The sequence below is a fragment of the Leptinotarsa decemlineata genome, unplaced genomic scaffold (assembly GCF_025532065.1).
Source record: "Leptinotarsa decemlineata unplaced genomic scaffold, Ldec_3_MD MMD2_P_RNA_scaffold_9, whole genome shotgun sequence".
NCBI lineage: Eukaryota > Metazoa > Arthropoda > Insecta > Coleoptera > Chrysomelidae > Leptinotarsa > Leptinotarsa decemlineata.
This window is the reverse complement of record NW_027412536.1, coordinates 10,761,000-10,785,990: the sequence shown is the minus strand read 5'-3', so window position 1 is coordinate 10,785,990 and position 24,991 is coordinate 10,761,000. Positions and strand designations below refer to the sequence as shown.

At 34.2% G+C, this 24,991-nt stretch overlaps 1 protein-coding gene across 3 annotated transcripts in view; it reads left to right on the top strand.

Moving 5' to 3' along the window:
• Hk (potassium voltage-gated channel subfamily A regulatory beta subunit hyperkinetic) overlaps positions 1–24,991 on the top strand; it is a 190,666-nt gene that overhangs the window by 126,445 nt on the left and 39,230 nt on the right. For all 3 annotated transcript variants that reach the window (XR_012464408.1, XR_012464407.1, XM_074170605.1), the window contains exons 5-6: positions 11,582–11,709; positions 23,853–24,065. Coding sequence is in view for 1 of the 3 variants with exons in the window: in XM_074170605.1 (XP_074026706.1) it covers positions 11,582–11,709; positions 23,853–24,065 (341 nt within the window). In the remaining 2 variants the exon portion in view is untranslated. The remainder of the gene's footprint in view (positions 1–11,581; positions 11,710–23,852; positions 24,066–24,991) is intronic.

Sequence of the window (24,991 nt, the reverse complement as noted above, 5' to 3'; positions counted from 1 at the left end):
TTATATTTTCCCAATGTGTAACGAGTCTAACATCAATTCGATTATCTACATTCTCCATTGTCTTTCCATACACCGCATTATTCATTAGTTTATAGAAATCTTTAACAGATTTGTTGTTAGACCTATTACGCATTTCAGTATTAAGATCTATATAGGGTTTCATCCAGCATGATTGTTTGAATTTCAATACTCTATGTGTATTCATTACAATCAATCCATTTTTGACAGCTTGCTGTAGATTCCTATAATGAACAATATATTTTCTTTTATCATTCAAATTTGGAATTAATTTGGGAATTTTCGATTGTGTACGAGGTGGTATTATTTTTTCGACTAAAAATGGAAGGTCAGAATGTTTATCATGCAACTCTTGTGGATAATGAATGTCCACTTCAAATACATACCCATACGGACTATCAGTACTCACATCCATCACATCAAGATTGAGAATTTCATTTGGTGTCAACCATGTAAATTCACTTGTTGGTAGAGGTTGTGACATACTGTGACCGTATAGATTTGTTGCATCTAAATATGTAATGAATGTGGAAGGTTCATTGGGATTATAATTGGGTAAAAATCTATTATTTGCTATATGTTTCCTCTCGCTACATTGACTAATTCCACCTCGTATACCTTTTTGAAAAAAGTGAATCATATCAATGTCAGTTAGTAATTCCAATTCAACATTAGTGAACTTCAACATGGCATCCCATGATAATCCAGGTGCAGTGTAATATTGTGCCGGATCTAAGTTATATATCTCTAAACTTGTGGTGCGGAAATTTTCAAAAATATCACATAGTAGCAATACATCCGACTTCAAATACAAATCAGAGTATTCCCCCAAATTCTGACACTCGAATAAATTCCAAACATTTCTAGCCCTATCATAATCAGTTTCCGATATATGTTCACAATTGAGTGTGTCATAAAACTGATTTTTTGTCGGAAGTAATGGATAATTCAATTTGTCAATGTCATCAACAAAACTATATGGAAATACACCTTTCTGTCTCATCAAATTGAATTTCTCAATTTGTGGGAAATGTTTGTGCATCTCCAAACATTGATCGGAGGTCAAGTTTGCACCCAACTTCTCCAACGAATTAGTCATAAATTTATAACTATCGATAAATCTCATTTTGAGATAATTCTTCCTAACCACACCATCTTTATCGGTATAGCTGTGTGTAAAGAGATGCTTCGTGAAAGATATATATTTCTCTTTAGTTTGCGGGATAACATCAACTTTCTCTTTATTCCTATACAATTCTTTTATGAATAAATGACAATCATAACCACTTAAATTATGAAAAATGATAGGTATGAAGTTTGGTATTTTGAAATTTAAATTACATTTCGAGTGAGCGGCATGTGATCTTTTCTTTCCTGTGACATGACAATGATCTCTTACTTTGACGTCACCATCAGTAAATGCTTTATTACATATACCACAAGTTCTGGCTGCAACAAACTGTTCTTCTTCTTCGACAGTTTGTGTATCCATTGGTTTAGGGTTTCTGAGATGATTTTCATGTATCTCTTTCAAATCATCTTCAATGCTACTCACAAATTTCTGAGCTGCATCTACACCCCTATATGTAACAAATTTTGTCAAATCATCATTATATGAACACTTTATCAAATAAGCAAATGAATATGGGGCATGTTTGAATGTTTTAATCGTGTATGAACTTCCAGGATTTGGCTCATTCACATGAATCGGTTTAAGCACTGATTCAAAATCAGCATACACTACAAATGGCACCCTCATTTGCCTCTCAAAGTTTTCAAACATTAGTTTATTTTCCGCAACCATTCTACCATATTTATTGATCTTTAAATTAGTAGTTGGTGTTGTGGTACTAATGTGATTACAATCATACATATTATGACGTAAAAGCAATCTCTCATCAGAAAAATATATCAAACATCCGTCACAAAAATATTTTTTCTGTCTATGAGCTGATAGTTGATTAGAAACTAATCTTGAAAGATCTTTGATCCAACAATAGTGACCATTACCGGAGTCATCAGTTATAAACAACAAATTGACATGTCTCCGGAGTCTTCTCTGTGAGTATCGCAATGGACCAATCACTTCATACTTCATTTTACCCTTCTCAAATGTACTCTCTAAACCGTAAACATTAATTGAAATATCATTCCTATCTTCGAATATTTCGATACTCTTATTATTAACTTTAACCGGAAAATCCATACCTGTGACATCTAAAACAGTGGAAAAATGTGGATATGACGTAAGTTCGGACACTCGACTATCTGCAGGATATAATGCTGATGTTATAGCCCAAGCAAAACAATATTGATCTTCATTACGAACATTCACAACAGCTTTCTTCCATTGAATACATTGAGGCAGCTTCACATATGAACGTCCTTCCAGTGGACTGTATTTATTAATGTTGACCTCGAGAAACAATATTTTTTCACAAGCCCAACCTGAATTATAAAAAAAAAAATATTACTATTCAATCTTATTGAAATTTTTAAAAAATAAATACCTGAGTCACGATCCTGGAACTCAGTCGTTTGAGCCACAATTACATCACGGAATCCATCAAAAACAGCATTCAAATCTGAAGATTGGTCCACTATTTTATTTTGGGAATTAAATGACTTCGTGTCCCTCGAATCATCAGTCTGAAGAATATAATTCCCAAAAACTTCCATATTCACCTTGATGCTTTTATGGATCCTGATGGCTGATTCCAGTAATTCAATGACCTTCTGCCTAATCTTATTGAAAAATGACATGTAGTCACTGGTTACAATCGAACTCTCCACCCTGTATGTAGCAATGCGGCAATTGAATGCATTCGTTATAATTTGAACACCGTCAGACAATTGAACACATGCATTATTTTTATGACTCATGGTTCTTCGGTGAGAATTCACTTGGCTCATAGGAATTGTCACATTACAACAATTGCACGTATACATAGGTGTTGCATTATCCACTCTCACCCGTTTCACTGCAGGCCCTCCTTGGCAACTCTGGAGCTGATGCCGACGAAGATTATCACTACGAGTGAAAGATTTACCACAGTCACAGGAATACATTTTATATAATAGTTCTCACTAACTCACTTGATGTAAACTGACATAGCCAACACTCGTACGCTTCTTAAATACACTCTGATAGGACCTGTCAAGACGTCATAGCCAACCCCACTTCTCAACTACATGCGCCAAGATTACCTCCCAACTGAATGCGATAACAGATGTCGATATACGAGCAAGCAGTGGTCGTTGCGGTCTCGGAGAGGGTAGACGCTAGGCAAACGGTCCTCGGCTGCCGTTGTGTCACCATCGATAGCGGGGCTAGAGCGAACCTTCATCGCTTCGGGAGAGGTGAGGGCAGACCGATGAATACGCATTACTCTGCCACACGTCGTGGAGTGAACATGTCGCTCTCTAGCCGTTGAACGGTTATTGCTGTGACGTCACTCCACTACTAAGTTGGTACCCTCACACCGATGGAGCATTTATTACTTGGAGGATCTTCGAAGTATGCAGACGTATGTTTGTACATAGACAAACAAGCACATGATGAAACCCTGTACCGTGCATTCTCCTACACACACACACACACACACACACACACACACACATAAACACACAAAATCTCATATGAAAAAAAATCTGAACGATCCATGCACCAGACACTTCAAGGTCACAACGCCTTGACTTCACTGCACAACAAAAAAACTTCACCAAACAACAACCAATAAAAAAAGCAATTAATACGTCATAGTGGTGGGGGGAGGCCGAGAATCAGCTGTAAACAACTACTAAGCTTTCGTGTATTATACTGTTTATTCACAGCCTATTGAATTTATGTTCGACTTGATTTTTGTATATAAATTGATCCTTTTGTATATTTTTCATCCATGAATAAACTGTAGTAATACCCTATTGTTAATTGCTTGAAACTCACAATTTTTGTAGTCTTGAGGTGAGGCGTAAATATTATTCATTTCTTTTTTTATTCAAAATCATAAACAATATCATTACCTGCTCTAAATTGTTACATATGTTGAATTTTTGGGTTACTAGGCAGTCATCTAGGAATAGTGTCACCATTTATCTCAATACTCCGCGAACAAATATCATGAAAAAATTCCCAATTTATACAATGTGCGATACCTCTAATTCTGTTAGTCGTGTCCTAGATATATACAACTGCCAGATTATAGAAATCAAAAGACATTTCTCAGCTACCTGAATGTTCTGTTTTTAATTTTTTTATATAGATTATGTGAGTACATATCTGTAAATGCCACTGTTTCTCCCTATTCTGTTATTGTTTTCATCCTGTGAAATAGCATATGAAATAAATAAATAAACAAATAAATGATCATCGCTACATGTCTCGATAGCGCGATACTGTTTAATTACATTACATCTAAATATAAATTACTCATGATTGCCTGAAAAAGTCGATAACTCATCCGACAAATTTTCAGTCGCGACAACCTGAATAGGTCAGTTCCGGCAGATTACACAATTCTGGATAGAAATCGCACGTGATAGTTTAGTATGTTTTTGAACCAAATACTTGTTTGCTGCTCGACAAAAAGATTGGATTGCCAGTTCGACAAAATGAGGTTAAAATTCTCAATAAAATTTTTATTTCCGTGTATAATTATAGCTACAAATATTGTGTTAATCAATTGTAATATTTTTTATTATGATTTCGTTCCATTCATACCTATTCCTGTGATGATATGATCAGTAAATTAATCATAAATTACTTTCATTGTCTTTCATTGTCATTGTCTAAATTAAAGCGTTTATAGAAGATAACTGAACAATTTCAAATATGAGTAAATACTAATTGATGGATGAAAGAAAGCATTCACCCTCAATTCAAGTTGACATATTTTTTGTGTAAATAATCATGAAAGTGATCTGAACAATTTTTCTTCCTAACTACTGTCATATTTCATTCGTTGCAGCCCCTAATGGAGAAAAATTGTACAATGTAGTGAATGTGTTAAGAACGTGTTAGGAATCACACGTTAAAAGGTAATACCTCGTTAGTCCTTAGCTCGCACAAGTTTCGACTTCTGAGGGTTGTCGTTCGTTGGGGTGCGACAGCTAGTTAACGGAAAAACATATTTCAAACAAATTAAACAGATTGTTTCCGAAGGCAGTACTTGATCTGTTGAAACCTTGTTTGATATTATTTGACGTTCAACATTAGTCTTCAAGAGCAATATACAACTGTAATCAGTGAAGAAAAATTGCGTCGGATTGAATCCATTTATTAATGGTTTTCGAGTTCTGAATGTAGAGGCTTTTGACAGATTTCTCTGCTCGAGTAGTCACTTTGTGAAATTATTCTAACAATATGCTAAACAATAGTGAACTCATTGTTACCTACAGTAATTCCTGGAAATTTCGACATTTCGTTTTCTATGTAATCATCAAGGTGATTACCATGGATATAAAAAATAAACCGATTTCGCAAACCAATATCTACGACACAGATTGAATTGAAAGCGGTAGATTCGCGTCCGCGCGGGTTACGGGGAAAGAGGAGACCTGCGATAAACTCTGACTTTCCTTCTACCGACATTGGCGCACACACTTTGATTGATTGGGTGTTGATTGAAACACAAATATATATATATATATATATATATATATATATATATATATATATATATATATATATATATATATATATATATATACATACATATACAGGGTGTCCCTGGACTTCCTCTTTTCCTCTCGGGAATGTATAGATGGGGTCAAAATATCACCAGTACTTCATATAACTTTTTTTCCTAAAATCCTTCGTTACCAAGTAACGGGCCCTCGAAGTTACAAAATGAAAAATGTTTTTCTTTGATAACTTTTCAAGTGAATATTCAAAATCATCCAAATTTTGGTAATTGACTAAACAAATGAATTCCTTCGATGAGCTTTCATGCAGGAGTCAGTTGTTTTGCTACAAAGTCAGGAACGGACTACCCCCGATGGTCCACACCCCAAAACTTTGAAATGACAGATATTTTTCAATATTTTTCAACAAATTAAGGTTACTTGGACAATTTTATGAATAAAAGTACTCGTGTGGAAAGTCGATCGGAGCAACGAGTCTTGATAAAAATGTAGTTTCACTCGACGACATCAAACCCGCTCGTCCACCATTATTTGAAATGAATAATTATCAAAGCAGAAATAATAATGATAACGTTAATTCAACAACATTTATCCTGAGATGTCTACCATTATTCGAAAATATTAGTTTTTAAGGAAAATGGAAATGATAGGTAAAATGTTCATAACGAATTTTTATAATGCAAACACGTTTAACTAACGAAACTCAAGAGCCTCAAGAGCAAACAGAAATGAAAAATCCGCTACAGAAACTGCTCGATATGACCACCTTCTCTCTCTATACATTTTCTTAGTCTGCGAAGACACCCTCTCTGTACTTGAAATAGCATTCCAAGGTCGTTTCGTATGGCTTCACAATGTAATGTTATTCTATTCAACAATGCATCTCTTGTGTGAATAGGTGTAGCGTAAACAAGGCTTTTTAGATGCCCCCACAGAAAGAAATCCAATGGATTTAAATCCGGAGACCGCGATGGCCATGAATATGGCCCACCTCTACCAATCCATCTATTGTGGAAAATATGGTTCAGATGGTCACGCACAATCAAACTAAAATGAGGAGGAGCGCCATCATGCATAAATCACATATCTCTTCGGGTTTGCAATGGAACATGTTCCAAAAGTCCATTCAAATCGTTCTGAATGAACTCCAAATAACGTTCTCCATTCAATCGGTCCTGTAGAACGAATGGTCCTATAAGATGGTTTCCTATGATACCAGCCCAAACATTCACGTTGAATTTCCGTTGGTGTTTGGTTTGCAATATCCCATGGGGATTTTCTTCGGCCCATATATGGAGATTATGAGAGTTGATAACTCCATCTCTACTGAAACCTGCTTCATCAGTGAATAAAACTCGATTAATAAAAGTCACATCCTCTCTTTGCCTATCCATGAACGAATTGGCATATTCCAGTCGTGCTGAAAAATCTTGAGGTGTCATGGCATGTACCTTCTGGATGTGAAATGGGTGGAGCAGTTGTTACCTAATTATTCTATGAATAGCGGACTTGGATGTATGGAACTGTTCTGATAGATTTCTGATGCTCATTGAAGGATCATCAGCGACGGCTTCCAAAATATTTTCCTCCAATACAACGGTACGTACAGTCCTAGGAGCGCCCTCACCACCTCGTTTTGGCAAAACTGTACCTACAATAATATCGAAATAAAACAACGTGCTCAAATTAATTATCAATTATTACATACCTGTCTCCCTCAAGCTGCGATCGACACGCTCGAATGTTTCTCTTGACGGTACCGTTCGATTGGGAAAATGCTCGGAATACAGACGACGAACTTCTGCAGCATTATAAAATGCTCGTCCATAAAATACATGCATATCTGCATATTCATTGAATGTAAACTGTTCGGCCATATCAAAAAAATTCAAAATATCCTATAGAATATTGACAATACAATGATAGTCATATGACAACGCACCACTTAACAAAACAAAATCGCATTCCAGTTTCTCATTTTTTATCAAAACTTTCTAAAAGGTTTTTTTGTCAACATCTGTGAAAGAAATGGAACATAATCATTCCCTGGATATTTTTCACCTGATCATGTGCAGCCGTTTTTGTAGTTCATTCGTTTGCTTTTTATTAGTATAGTAAATATATTTTCCGATGTGCGTTTTTTCAGCTAAATTTAGATTCGTGTTAAAGAATTTCTCCCATAAAATTATAATTATCAGTGAAACTCCTCAACAGTTTAGCTGTGAAGACGAATTTGAAACATTCGAATGTTGAGTTTCATGAGATTCAGATAACTGATCAACACGAAACGTGATTATTCCACACGTATTATGTACATATAAAATATGGAATGAATTCGATATTTCATAGTAGAGTAGCTTGTTAGTTTAAAAACACCTCGAATCTACAGAACTTGATATTTCTTTTGAAAAAATATCTGCTATCACAATTGTGACTTAAACTTCCATATAGGTACTGTACTTTTTGTTTACGACTTCATTTTAGCATACTTTATATTATTCCTGTTATAAATGTTGTTGAATTAACGTTATCATTATTATTTCTGCTTTGATAATTATTCATTTCAAATAATGGTGGACGAGCGGGTTTGATGTCGTCGAGTAGAACTACATTTTTATCAAGACTCGTTGCTCCGATCGACTTTCCACACGAGTACTTTTATTCATAAAATTGTCCAAGTAACCTTATTTTGTTGAAAAATATTGAAAAATATCTGTCATTTCAAAGTTTTGGGGTGTGGACCATCGGGGGTAGTCCGTTCCTGACTTTGTAGCAAAACAACTGACTCCTGCATGAAAGCTCATCGACGGAATTCATTTGTTTAGTCAATTACCACAATTTGGATGATTTTGAATATTCACTTGAAAAGTTATCAAAGAAAAACATTTTTCATTTTGTAACTTCGAGGGCCCGTAACTTGGTTACGAAAACTTTTAGGAAAAAAAGTTATATGAAGTACTGGTGATATTTTGACCCCATCTATACATTCCCGAGAGGAAAAGAGGAAGTCCAGGGACACCCTGTATAATTGATAGTGTAACGACCGTAACGACCGTATGTATATAAAGAATAGTAGTTTTTCGGGAATTCGGTCTGATTAGAATAAATATTTACTCTTTTTAGCTGCCCGAGCTTTCGCTAATATTTATTAGCTTTATCGAGGGCTGTAATATAAAAAGGATATAATAAATAAATAAATGAATATATATATATATATATATATATATATATATATATATATTACAGGATGTATTCAGATTTATATTTTTGTTAGTAAAAATGAATAAATTTTGCTGAGGTTGTCGATGTCTGTCTTTTTGTTGATATTGTTTTCTTTAATTTTGATTTCAGCCATTTCCAGAAATTGCCTTTTATTTGAATCTGGTTCGAAATGGAGAATTTTGGTGTTAGTATAATTGACTGAATGATCATTATCTTGAACGTGTTGTGTGAGTACACAAGAATTTCGTTTTAAATTTTCACAATTACTTTTATGAAGAGCTATGCGGGTTTTTAAATTATTCTTTGTTTGACCTATATATATCTTATCACAATTGTTGCAGGGAATTTCGTAAACTACATGTGTCTTTTCAGATAACGGATCTCCATCTTTCAAGTTTGAATGTAGTTTAGTTAAGGGTTTAACTTTCCTTAGTGATATTTTTATATTCTGTTCTTGTTTAAATACGTTTATTATTTTGCTGGACAATTCAGGGACATAAGGAATGGAAAAGTATTTTAAATTTGGATTTTCAGCTTTATTGTTCTCTCTGATGTTGATGATATTAGATGAAGTATTATATAACAATTTATTTAAAAATTTTGGAGGATAAGAATTAGTTAATAAAATATGGAATAATTGTTTTAAATTTTTTTCTACCGATGTAGGATGAGAAATTTTTTCTATTCGACTTTTTAAACCTAGAACTAAATTAATTTTCATTTTTTGTGGATGGCAGGATAAATAGTTTATATATCTGCCTGAATTAGTGGGTTTAGTAAAATCCCAGAGTTATCATCTTTCCTGATTAAAAGAGTATCTAAAAAAGGTACTGTTTTGTTTTTTTCTTTTTCTATGGTAAATTGAATAGATGGGTTGTAATTGTTTAAAATGGTTTTTATATAAAAAGAGTAAATATTTATTCTAATCAGACCGAATCCCCGAAAAACTACTATATATATAACATTAACATTAACAGAACATATTAATTCAGAGGATCATAAAATGAATTTTGAAAATCCAAATATTTTAGATAGAGAAACCAATACAACTAAAAGAATATTTTTGGAAATGATGCATATTAATAATGAAGAACATTCAATGAATAAACGAACTGATATTGATAGTCTTAGCAAAATTTACACGTACCTACTGAAATATGATAGAGAAAATAAAAGATCTAGTAATTCGAGTATCATTCAGAATTTTCCCACTTGACATTGTCAACCAAAAATTTTTATTAACTGTCATTTATTAATGTTCTTCTATCTGTTTTTGAACCATTTTATATTTTATTCTCACGTTAGTAAGTTCTCCATATTTATATATTTTTTACAAGATATATAATCTTATTATTGTAGTTGTCCTGACGAAGGTGTGAAATATACCGAAAGCTTGACGTATAACAAAGAGTTTTCTTTGTAACAGCCCAGCTATTGACTGCAACCTCACGAATTTAACCGATTTATAGTTAATCCAGTCACTAATTATTCTGTTTTTATATATATATATATATATATATATATATATATATATATATATATATATATATATATATATATATATATATATATATATATATATATATAAATATATATATAAATGCTGCTGGAAAATAATTCCATGAAAATCAAAAAATAAATAGATAAGTACTTTTTCATCATTCCCATATTGATTTCAATTTAAGAGCCACCGGTAGACAGCTGTTTCAGCCTATTGGGCATCGTCAGTACCGGGCAGGCGGTCCTCGATTGAAGACAAAATGAGAAAAACCAAGAAAGTATTCAATAAAAATAGCTACGTAAACGCAAGCGAAACATAAGTGGAACCACCTATTCGTGTGACACCCAAGTCAACTTGCCAAGTTTTTATGTCTTACAAATCATCCAAGTATTCTACTTGGTTTTTCTTATTTTGTCTTCACTCGAGGACCGCCTGCCCGGTACTGATGATGCCCAATAGGCTGAAACAGCTGTCTACCGGTGGCTCTTAAATTGAAATCAATATGGGAATGATCAAAAAGTACTTATCTAGTAAACATACTTAACGATTTTACCTGGAAATAAAGAAATTCAATAATGGGGAATTATTCAATTCAATTTGATCGTTCATCAGATATTAAGAGTGTTTGAATTTGTTTATTTCCATACTCTCCAACAGGTTAAGTTTCAAACCTTTATTCTGAAAATGGAGGGGCTTGAATTCATCCCATCAATAGAAATGGCTAAAAGAGTAGATGGCATCTTTCCAACCCTTGACTTACTGGAATGAATGTTCCAGTATAGCAAAACATGTTTTCCTGTTTTGTAGTGAAAATATCACAATGGAGTGTTACTTGAAAATGATAGTTTGTATTTCACTGAAGAAACAATAATAATTTCACTGCAGTGATATAATTTTTTGAAGATAATCCCTAAGACTGTTAATTGGATTCAAATTATAGTTTACCTCCTCCCGTATTGATTTGAAAAAAAACTTTCTGGAATTTCTAATCATTCGTTATTTGGGTCAATTATGGATATGAATTACGTTGAAAACAGCCAGAAGAAGTAATTCAAAAATCGGCATTGGAAAATTTCAATTTATTTCCAACACGACATACAAATGAATCAATTTTCAAAAACCTGTATCTCCATTTCTATTATTTAATTTTGTTTCTGTTTGAATAAAATTGACTCAAACTGTCTTTATTCGTTTCAGATCTGAAGAAAGGGGTTTATCTCGTAAACATATTATTGAAAGTGTGAAAGCCAGTCTGGTTCGACTCCAGCTCTCCTACATCGACGTTGTTATCGTTCATAAAGCAGATCCCATGTGCCCTATGGAAGGTAAATATGCTGTGAAATATCTCGCATCGGTAGTATTTATTTCGATCCAAAGCAAATATCGCTCATTCATTTTAGAGCGATATTATCGAGAACCCTATTGGCAAAAAAAGACACGTAATTTGTATTGTTTTTTCTTTGAAAAAATGTTTTTGATGACTTCATCAAGGAGAAAAGTATTCAAGAGTTTTGATATGTGATATATATTCCAATGACGTCAATCAAAATAATAAGTCGAATTTGTCGTAGAAATTTTCAGTCTTCAAGTATATTCTTTAACGAACAGTTCATGAAAATATAGGATTCCTGTGACTCAACTTCATAATATTACATCATATTACGAAATCACAAACATCAACTAACTGCATACAAAAAATGACGTTTTCGTGAAATTGTTTGATCATTTCTGCTTCAACTCAATTTCTTTTAAAATATTTATATTTTCAAGTAGGGCTTACTCACTACCTAGTATCAATATAGCAGACATTTCAATTATTATATTTTCATTATTTTGATTCAGTATGTTTGTAAGTCATCATTCCGAAAGTTCAAATATTGTACTGAATTGATAAGTTGGTTCTCAAAGTTGTACAGTGCATTTCTTTAATGTTCCCCTCCCTTTTACATTGTTCAGTTAGAATATTCTCATTTAGTTTTCGGTTTCACAAGTAGAAGAATAGAACGTCAACAATCTCTAAAATGATCAATTCTCGTCCATTGGAAGAAAAAATTGAAGCGATTTTTATTTACGGTGCGAAGCGTAACATTCACGAGACCGAAAGGATTTTCAATGAACGTTTTCCGAATCATCCTCTCTGTAGAAAATATTTTAGGGAACTTGTATTCAAATTCACAACTACCGGTAGTGTACATAACAAAAAGCTCCCAGGTCATCCATCCATTCCGGAGGAACAGTAAGTGCAAATAATTGGTGAGATGATAGTAAATCCTAAACATTCTACTTATTCCGTCGCGAATGTTTGTGAGGTGTCTCCTTCTACTGTGTGGAAACTTTTGAAGAGGAATAGGTATCATCCATACAAAATTAAAATGGTACACCAGTTAACTGAAGATGACCCTGATCGAAGAACAGAATTCTGTGAAATCAAAATGGAAAACATTGCAAGGCATCCTATATACCTACCTCCACAATATTTGTTTCAGTGACGAATGTACATTTTTTTAAACGGCAATGTTCACAGACAAAATTGCCGTTATTGAAGTGACACCAACACTCACATTTTCTGAGAAACACATACTCAATATCCAGAAAAAATTAACGTTTGGGCAGGAATATTGAGAAACCATATTCTAGGACCTCTATTTATTGATTGGAATTTAACACGGAAACTGTATTTTAATATGCTGGAAACTACTGTTGACCCTCTCATCACTGAAATCGGCGAAGCGAAACCTAATGAATTCGTTATGGATATTGTATTCCAACAAGATGGAGCACCACCACATTACTCCAGACAAGTAAGAAACTATTTGAATACTACTTTTCCCGGTCGTTGGATTGGCCGTCGAGGTCCTACAGAATGGCCAGCCCGTTCACAAGATTTGACACCTTTGCACTTTTTTTATGTGGCTATTTAAAGTAAAAGGTTTACGAAACTGAACCTGCTTCAATATTGGATAGAGGGCAGAGAATAATAAATATTTGTAGAGATATTGACGTTACTGTGTTCGAAAATGTTCGGCGTGAAATATCGGATAGGCTGTTCATATGTTAAGAAATTCAAGGTAACCCTTTCGAGCATCTTCTGAACTGATCTCAAGCTTATTACCTCATATTATGTAGTTAAATGTCAATGTATTCAGGCAATTATTTCAAGTTCCGCCATTTTGTAGCAGTTGCAGATATTGGCTTCATATTCTAGGATTGTGAAGTATTCGTCAGGACCTTCAAAAAGATGTATCACAAGACCTCCTTTTTCACTTTTTTTTCTCAGATGGCGCTCAGTCGCTATGTTGAAAGTTTCATCTGTCAATTTCACTTCAGAATAAAGTATTCATGCATTAATTTCATTACCCCAAATTTCATTTTTTGAGTCGACCCGTTCAAAAAATAAAAGGGGGGGACATTTGAAAAATGGACTCTATTTTATTCATGCGGTTTAGAAGTGAAAAATGAAAAATGGGTTTGTGTCGAAAAATCATTAATCGAATCTCTTTTCTGAAATGAAATTCTTTAATGAAATAACTGTTAGGTCGCGGCTGTTATGTACGCTCCTGGTACGATATTTCAATGGCGTATCGTGACGTCACTTCAACACCTTGAAACATGTACCACCTATCGAATAGATGAAGATTGCATTAAAATTAATCATCATAGTCTTCATGCAGTCATTGTTCACTGTGGTTCTGGTCATTATTATGCATTGGTCAAAGACGAAAGACTGGATTAAGTTTGACGATAGTCGTATCACTAAGTGTTCCGGCGATGTCTTGAATTTATTGGGTTTTATTCCGGGTTTTCCTGCAGTTGAAAGAGCAAATGCGCCACTGGAAGTTGCCCAGAACGCCAATAAATTTTCGTTTCATTTAAGGCTCTATTTATGTATAAATGATGTTGAGATTGTTACTTTGAAGAAAACTACCTGATGTGGTTTATATTTTGGTCCGTTTGGTCAGTTAGATTAGTTCAGGAATTTCATTAGGTAAAAGTGAAATAGTCAATCAAGTGTGATAATTATACAGAGAAATTAAAGGAAAAAGTTTGTTTGAAAATGTGTGGAAAACTCTCCAGATTCTAAATCTGAGACAAGATATATGAATGAAAAATTGAACAAGCTAAAACAATCATGAGTATGAAAAGTATAAGTTTAAGATCGCTAATTAGTAAATAAAACAAATTATTGTGACATTGAATGGAAATTAACTGATAAATAAGTTGAACAATTAGTATAACTTATAAGATCTAAATATAAAAAATGAGGGGGAAATGATTGTGAAATCGAAGAATAGTAAAAAGAACGAGAGACGTGATTTCAAACCAACTTCTTTAGGCAATTGAAGTCCGAACTTCTGAAAAAATAAAATTTCAACTTCCGATTTTCACCGTCACCTCATTTTCACACTACATGATACTTTTCTTTCTCTATATCTTGTGAGAAAGAAATTGAATCCCCAACAGGCTTTACAAGTTCATCAAATTTCTTCTGGAACAGTTGAATTTACTTCTTCGTCGTATTAAAATTGAATTTAGGAGTTAGATAGAAGAATCTGTCGATATTTGATACATTATCCAAAATAAAAGCAAACCCTATACGTTTCGAGGGAAGATACTCATTACTCTTACTCTAATTTTGAATAATGTAGCGATATCTTGCAATTCAGGCAGAGCTATCTTAAATACTTTGAATAATCGGTTGTTATGGTTACTTTCTGAAGCGAATTGAAATTCGTATCATTTTGTGCATCATTTTGAAGATATTCAACTTTTTCTTTATTGACAGTTGGAATAAAATCTTCAAATGATGCTAAATTCACGAAGTGAGCATATGAGTTTCTATTATTTTTTGTTTTTGAACTACATACAGATTCAAGGTATAGAATTTGAAGCTCAAACTCGACTTGCTAACAAAATAACATCAAATCGTATTATATACATTTTTTGCAGGAGCAACAAATTTACATAAATCTCAGTTTGACGTTGCGAATCAATGAAATTTTGAGTTTATTGTGGAAATTTATCAAAATTTTAATTCGAAAGTCTGAATTTAATAGATATCCGAGTCGGAATTTAACAATATTTTCTAAAAAAGTGTTGATAGTTACCAAAATTTAAAATTATTATTGAATTTCGACTTCAATTTTGAAATATGTTGAAATTCCAACGCTGAACTCTAAATTTAACAAAATTTGGATTTCAAACATATTCCATTCCTAGCTCCTGCCCAAGTTATTGATCAAAGTTAACACCCAGCGTTAAATATTGTTTCTCCATCAGTTGTTATACAGGGCGTTCTAACGAAAACTTAACCCCCCCTGTAAGTCAGAAACGGACGTGTTATCGAAAATTTCAAAGATCACGTCAATTTTTATTTCTAGAGGGAATAATTCTGATATGGAAATCATACCCAAAACTTCACCCTCCTGCGGTGAGCAACCCCCCCTATTTTGGGAGGTACAGTGATCCATCATTTGAAAGGTCGTTTATTCCTCTATTACTTCTGTAACTTTTTTCAAAATTGGTCCATTCGTTAATGAGAAGTCAAATGTTCAACGTTTTATTTAAAAAAAACACACAGAAAATTCGCTGTCGCTCATTTTATTGGGGAAATCAACAAAAGTAGTATCAATGGCAATACAATCAATGGATAAAGTGTTCAAAATGACCTCCATCTAGTTCCATACAATAATACAGTCTGCTTTCGAAAACGTTCCTTACATTATTGGAGATGTCCGAAGTCAAAAATCGGCATTCCCGAACAATTATCTGTCGCAGGTCTTCTAGATTTGTAGGCTTAGTAGAGTCCATTTTCGACTTCAGGTGTCCGCACAGAAAGGAGTCCATCGGTGTGAGATCAGGTGATCTCACGGAATTATAGCATGGAGGGGTATACGACACTGCCACATTCTACCTCTAGAAATCTTTCAAAAAAGAAATTTAAAGGCTATGTTGGGCCTTCCATATATTCCAGCAACCAATTATTTACAGACGCGAACGTAATAGATATCACAAAGCTATATGCAATAAACATATTAATGTTTTATAGCGATAAAAAATTTAGTGTACAAATCGTACACTTACTGTGAGCTAGAAAAGCAATTGGACAGAGATACTTTGCGTACGAGTATATTGCACCACGACTTATAAACACTGTCCCAGAAAAGTTACATGCATTCTCGTTCTTCCAAGAAAAAACTAACAAAATGATTGATTTCATCTGAGAGACACACAATTTATGCCATTATTTTCCCAGAAAATATGTAAAATCAATGTGTGAATATAAGAGTATATATGTGCATGAATATAAGATTGTTTTTGTGCGTATATATGTGTATCAGTCTGTGAGCGTATATGTGTGAATACGGACAAGAACTAATAATGTAATAGTCACCATATTCTTCACTTCTTTGGTGCTTGGTCATTGACCCTCTTTACCCAGTCACTGAAACTTTGAAACTATTGCAAATGTTAAGCTGAAACTCAACAAAGACAAGCTTTCTCGAGCTTTTTACCTCAATAATGTATTGAAATTTTTGTCTATATTGTAGTAATGTTTTTTGTCTATATTGTATTTCTGAATGGTTTTGAATTGGTTTTGAATTGGTTGAATAAACATCATTATTATTATTGAAAAAACTCGGAATTTCAATAAATTTTGACTTTATTTTCGAGAAAAATTGTGGCCATTTTACGCCTTCTTATCTGCGCCTTGGTATGAAATTAAAGTATAAACAAGTAAAATTTTTGTCCAGTGAGTTCTGTATTCAATTTATTTCTCTGCACAAAACAGATTATTGAAGTATTCGGAAAAAATGAAACTTACTCTCAACCATAATTATTAGCAGATGGTGACATAAATTCATGTTCGTTTGGTTTTTGAAAATATTTTGGATGGATAGATTCATTTTCACAAAAAGTCCCGCGTTGCAAAATTGATCGATTTCTTTAATGAAATAGAAAGGCAAATGATAAATAGGAGCAATTCACTTCTTGAGAAACCGATGTATGTACGAAGTATTTACTTTGTATTTGTATATGTATTTACAAAGTAATTCGATTTTTCAATGTGTAGACTAACAGAATAGAGAATTTAAATTGAATCCACGTCACAGTGGAAGCGGTATTTCACGAACTGTCACCAAGAAGACGAAGGATCTGACGAGATCCTGCTTTTACCAAATAATTCGTCTGAAGTGAACTATCGAATTATTGAACAATATTCAAAAACATGATTAGGTTGAGTATTGAGTGTGAACAAAAATATTATGAATTATGAAATTGTTTTGACAAATATAAAAAATACATTTTTTCCCACCAGAATCGAAACACTATTTTTCGTAGCGCGTTTCGTTAACTGAGTTTTTTATTGTCTGTGAAGTGTTTTCTTCAAATATATTTTATGCCGGAGGTTTCAATAATTGTACTTAAAGAATTGTTTTCACGAGTTTAGCTTCATGTAATAAAACCTGCGATAAATAGGTGAGTATTTGAAATACTGCATTTTGTGTTTGAGGATTATTTCTCATTTTCGGTATTCTGTTGCGTGGCTAGAAATAATTTATAATTAGAATTTCATTTTATAAGCTTTTAATGGAACTTAGGTTAGAAATTCCACGACTTGAGGTGGCTGTCACTTCAATAAAATAATGCAATTGTTCAGACAGATCAAAAAGGCGACAGCTGCAGGCTCATATAATCCCAAAATTGTCAGAATTTCAATGTCTTCTTGTACTTAGTGCTAGTAAATATTTTGCAATATCTCTCCCCATTATTCTTTTTGATACTTTGTTGTAATGCATATTTGAACGACAAGGAAAACATTTTCATTATTGTAAAATTTCATTCATAATATGCCCAGCCAGACGCTTAGCTTCTCCTGCCAACTTAATTTCATGAAGCCTTCACTCCACCTATACTTTTCTGATTGATTTATTTTCCTTGCTAAAATCGTCCCACTCCAAAACTTTGACTTTTCCCACTTATCATACCTGACCAACTTTTTTTTGTAAAAGCTCAGAACATTTTTGTATAGTAGTTTGTAAGCAATTCTTGAGCAGCTATTGCAGCTAACACTCGCTTTCAAATAAACTCAGAGAACGATAATTGCTCATATTCTCAGGTAGAGTCGAAGTAATCTTTACTTTAAGCTATCGGCGCCCTCAAAGGCCAAAAAAACCAATGCAAAGAGATAAAGCCGCTGCCAGCTAGTCCACGTGGACTGAAGAACAGGCGGTTCGTATTGGATGATTTTTACTAACCGAGTTTTATGATTGGCTGAAGAGTTATAAAATTAAATTTTGAAGTCATGTTACGGTGACAAATAGAATGCGAGCCGTCGTGTTATCAATGTTCAATTCAGGAACTGATTGCAATTTGAGTGTTGAAATTCGATATTGGTGCCATTATAATTACTTAAAATTTTTGTTATCTATTTGAAATCTGTTTGAATCTACATCTCGAATCTGGTTCTTTGAAATTATGTGGAAAAAAACTTGAGGACTGCAATGTTGACTATCATAAGAACATGGAAGCTAATATTTTTGAGGAATGGTTTGAGAACTTATTGATATATATATATATATATATATATATATATATATATATATATATATATATATATATATATATATATATATATATATATATAAAATCTAGAAAGGTTAATGCAGTCAAGCTGCTGGAAAATAATTCCATGAAAATCAAAAAATAAATAGATAAGTACTCTTTGATCATTCCCATATTGATTTCAATTTAAGAGCCACCGGTATACAGCTGTTTCAACCTATTGGGCATCGTCAGTACCGGGCAGGCGGTCCTCGATTGAAGACAAAATGAGAAAAAACCAAGAAAGTACTTGATAAAAATAGCTGCGTAAACGCAAGCGAAACATAAGTGGAACCACCTATTGGTGTGACACCCAAGTCAACTTGCCAAGTTTTTATGTCAGTGTTGGTAGTTTGACCAATCAACCGACAACTGCGGTAGCAGAAATTTGGGAAGCTAACCTGAAATGCCATCGGAAAACGAATCCACATGTTTCTAGAAATGATATGAAATCTAGGTTAGCTTCCCAAATTTCTGCTACCGCAGTTGTCGGTTGATTGGTCAAACCACCAACACTGACATAAAAACTTGGCAAGTTGACTTGGGTGTCACACCAATAGGTGGTTCCACTTATGTTTCGCTTGCGTTTACGCAGCTATTTTTATCAAGTACTTTCTTGGTTTTTTCTCATTTTGTCTTCAATCGAGGACCGCCTGCCCGGTACTGACGATGCCCAATAGGTTGAAACAGCTGTATACCGGTGGCTCTTAAATTGAAATCAATATGGGAATGATCAAAGAGTACTTATCTATTTATTTTTTGATTTTCATGGAATTATTTTCCAGCAGCTTGACTGCATTAACCTTTCTAGATTTCATATCATTTCTAGAAACATGTGGATTCGTTTTCCGATGGCATTTCAGGTTAGCTTCCCAAATTTCTGCTACCGCAGTTGTCGGTTGATTGGTCAAACCACCAACACTGACATAAAAACTTGGCAAGTTGACTTGGGTGTCACACCAATAGGTGGTTCCACTTATGTTTCGCTTGCGTTTACGCAGCTATTTTTATCAAGTACTTTCTTGGTTTTCTCTCATTTTGTCTTCAATCGAGGACCGCCTGCCCGGTACTGACGATGCCCAATAGGTTGAAACAGCTGTATACCGGTGGCTCTTAAATTGAAATCAATATGGGAATGATCAAAGAGTACTTATCTATTTATTTTATATATATATATATATATATATATATATATACTTATATATATATATATATATATATATATATATATATATATATATATATATATTCTTATATATATATATATATATATATATATATATATATATATATATATATATATATTTATATATATATATATATATATATATATATATATATGAATTTCATTACTTCGGACTTCCATTGTCTGTCTGATATTATATAAAATGATTTGAAATCTCTGAAAGAACTAAAAAGATTAATTAAAAATTAAAGAGCAATAATAAAAACGAATAGCTGAAAAAAATTATATTTAGCAAAAAAAACCTGAAATGAAGGTTTCTACTTCGCATATAATATATCGCATATAATTAAATACGAGTTATAAAGCTTCCAATCCATTTTGTGACTTATATTAATATTAAAATGCTGAAAATTCGTTGCATCATTCAAAAAACAAATAAATACATAAATAAATATAATATAGTTAATGTGATTCTTATATAATCAGAAATAATTATTGAATAACGAAATTAGTTAGCTCCCTACCTATATTATTAAAGGGGAGCTGTTGAAAGGTAGGTTGTACTATATCGTTTACTTGAACTATACAAGCCCTATTACTAGACTTGTATATACGTAACCGTTCTATAAAGTAACTTTACAATTCTTATCCATAATTGTCAGTTTTGGAATCAAATATAATTATTAATTTTATTCGTAATGTCATAACTCGCAGTAAACTAACCATGCGTCAAACATATTCAAACCTTTTTTAGTGAGAATTTTCAAACCCTAAGACGTAAAGATGAAGTGATAAACAACAGTAATTAATAGTAATACTGATTGTATTTTGACGAATTTCACACCCTTCACTGCAGATATAATATAATAAAACCTTTTCAAACCCAACCAAATAAATCCATTTTAACAACGAAGCCTTGATTTCATATGGTGCTTTGGAAATGTTTTCATAGAAACAAGAAGTTTCTGCACATTTTTGAAAAACATGCTGTAACTCGGAAACGATGACAGATATCGATATGCAGTTCTCACCATGAAGTTTTTCATACAATTTAAACTCAGACAAAGCCTATTCATCTATCTAGTTTGAAAACAGGAGTCCCCCTTTAATCGTGTCCAATTTGGCCCATTCTGTACATTTTCGTCAATTTAGTGGGGACCTGAGCGGTCAGTCTGCGACTACCTTCGTCAGATAGGTAAACAACACAAATCAAGGAAGTAAGTGATCATTGGGTCCGAGAATTATGTGCCCTAAGCGAGCATCCGGTTAAGACATTTTCCTCGGTGCGGCAAGCCGGCGTAATCTTGAGATTCGAGAATGAAGAGGGCATCATTCCACCAAGGACTTCTATAATCAAAACAACCATCTTGAAAGAGTGACCTACATAGCACATGTGAAGTTAGAAAAAAATTTTGGATATTTCATTCGTTTTATTTCTATTTTTGGACAATATTCGTATCGCCTGGAGCTAAAAGCTCTTCACGAAAAATATCGTCCTACTTTGATTGTCAAGAAGAACTACATTGAAATGTTTAGTTTGCATGAGTCTGGGGGTGGGGAATGAGTAGTTCCAATAAATTCGTCAACGCTCATTCGCCACAACGAATTCACTATTCTCCGGGCCGTAGGGTGACACCGGTGTCACATCAATATTGTAAGTGGTAATGAAGTTACTATCAGGACCGCATTATGTCGATAGATATAGGCATGTCCGCATATTCTGGACATACTGACAGTAACTGCATTAGGGTCTCAGGCGCCTTCTGCTGAATGGGTTTCAACTCGCTGACAGAGTTGTAATCACCTCTTTCAGTGTCGAAAACTAAACCAAGTTCATCAGCCGCTCGGGCAGCTGTCCGATCTGACCATCCAATTCCTGTTCTCTCATGGTCGCGGACCACGCAGAGAAGGAGATCAAAACTCCTGATGATTCCACAGGCCGTTATGTCATGTAGATACTTCTAACTTCATTATCATTTTAATCGTTACTATTATTGAATTTTTTTAAACCTAAGTTCGCGGTGGTCATTCCCTATTCCCCGAAGCCCCGATACATTTAGGAGGGCGTGACAGCATTATCCACCAACGACCACTCCCCACACCGTGGAGGAATTGATCATTGGGTCCGAGAATCATGTGCACTTAGCAAGCACAGTGAGTCTAGAATGACAGCTTTCGGCATTTGCCCGGGTAAGATTCCTGCCTTAGTACGACAATCCAGTATGATCTTGAGGTTCGAGAGTAGAGAGGGCATTATTTCGCCAAGGACTCTAATGATTAGAACATAATATCTTGACAGATTTGCCACGACAGTCTGCAAAATTCGAAGATAAAATCTCGGTATTTTATCCGTTTTTCTCCTCTTTTCGGACGATATTTGTCCCTCAAGGAGCTAAAAACTTCACGACAAATATCGTCTTGCTCTGGTGGTTGGAAAAAACTACTTCGGGCTTATTAGCTTATATGAGCCTGAGGGTGATGAACGAATAGCTTCTACAGCATATGCTGTACATGCTGACAGCGAGTGTATTATGGTCTCAGACGCCTCACGGCAGGCCTTGTGTCAGCAATCTCTATACCCTTCATGTGACTGCGTTAGACTAAGGTATTGAAGACACCATCCTGACAAGCCATAATGAACCCATCAGTTTCCGACTGCAGCCCACTTGAAATGGGGAAAGCGAAGGTCAGCGTTTTGACAAGTCGAGGTCTTCAATGATGAAAAAGACTCCATGCATTGGGCTATCCTTGTGTTGTCGTAGAGAAATGCTCCAATTATTATTATAAAAATGAAATGAAATAGTATATCTTTGTGATGTTTTTAAAGGTATGGAAAAAACATGGTGGTGGATGGTTATCTATTTTTTTTTGTTTTTCAAAAAAGATATGTACTCGTATATTTGAATAAAATTATCAAAGTCTGATTTTGATTGATCGTCTGATTTTCATTATTTATTTCAGGCATGTTTAAAATAACTTTTGGAAATGAATCTTTCAGTATATAAAATATATGATGAAACTGAACAGGCTCTAAATGTGGTGGTAGTTTCACTGTTCATAGAATTGTTTTGTGACATTTCATTTGATTAGCAAAATAACTGAATATGTGATTTGAATTCTTTTGAAATATTCATCTGATTTTTTTTCGTTTATCGCTGATAAATAACAACGTGATTTTATGGAATGTTTATTAAAACTACTGAACACTTCTAGAGAAATCATATTCAACTAGTTCAATTCACTTTCCGCAATCATACAGTCTAGATAAATATTTTTTGGGCCACTCTGTATCTGAAAATATTGAGGTTCTAAAGATATGACGTAGATTCATATGTATTGAATCGATGATCTCCTTTTCTGAAGTCGGTTAATACGTTTCCACGTATTCCCACACAAATTAATTTACTTCAGGAAATTAATAACTTTCAAATACATTAACTTCACTATTCATGATGATAATAATTCCTGATAATATAATTTTCACAATAAATTTAATTTAAAATATTTTATGAAAACTCTATAATCATTAACATGAATAGTGTTATCGATTTTCATCAAGTAACGGGTCAGACTATATCAACTACGATTCATACTCAGTTGTCTTAGAAATAAAATCACCTCTTTAAATTTATCAGTTCTCCATGGATCGAAGTGAAACCAATAATTTTTCGTTTGCAGAAGTGGTAAGAGCAATGCATTACGTCATTTGTCAAGGATGGGTTATGTATTGGGGAACGGCACGCTGGTCTCCGGTGGAGATAATGGAGGCATACACGAACTGCCGGCAGTTCAATTGTGTCACGCCAATCGTAGAGCAGGCAGAGTACCATATGTTTTGCAGAGAGAAGACGGAGTTGTATATACCAGAACTTTATAACAAAATTGGTGTTGGTAAGTAAATAAGTTAATATTTCCTTAATGATCAAGAACATTATACCTACCGGTTTTCCCAAGAAAAAGGTACAATACGCATCAATCATATCTGGAGAGTCACTTCAAATTTGCCTTTCATCAGTTAGGTTAGGTCAAAAGTGAATGTATCTATTCGACCCTCCACCGCAACCCTCAAGGGTTATTGTGACTCAAACCTATTCACAATCGACCAAATGAACCCAGCTCCTTAACGAAGCCGATTAGTTTGTATGGGAAGTAATCTTTCAGGTCAGATAGTGAGAGTGTAGCTCTGAAAACCTGATTCCATCCGCAGCGAGGCAGGCACAAAGTATGTGATCTGCTGTCTCATTATTTTCCAAACAAACTGTCTTCTAACAGTCCGAGCCTGAGCCAGAAGTCGAGAATTCAGAACTCCTTAACCCTGGAAGGGAGAAGATGGAGAATCATTATCGACACCCACCTCTCCGAGGATCGAGGAATGAGTTGGCTCAGATGATGGGGTGAGGACACCTACCATCCCTGAGTTACCTGCTGATTTCTTGGATTCCTTTGACGGGACGATTCCCGTTTTCGCTTTCTAAGAGCTAAGTCCAGCTTTTTTTCCTGGTATTTTCGACGAGAAGTTAGCCGTCTTCATCTCCAGAAAACCAATTGATTTCCCAGCCTTGAGATGGGTATGAGCCGCTGATTCACCCCTATATTTGGGTGAAGATTTTATTGATTGCTCTCCTTCCCATATATAGATTGCCACTCGGTCCCGCTTCATTTACTCTAACAGGTACGTTAAAATGATTCGGTTGAGTGGTTGCCTGCTGGGAAGATACCAGGGTTTTAGGGCGGAATAAAACTTGCTCAAAACCTCAACAGCGAAGTTCCATGTTTGTGGTCATGGTCGAAGGTCAGTCTGTGACTGCCACTGTGAA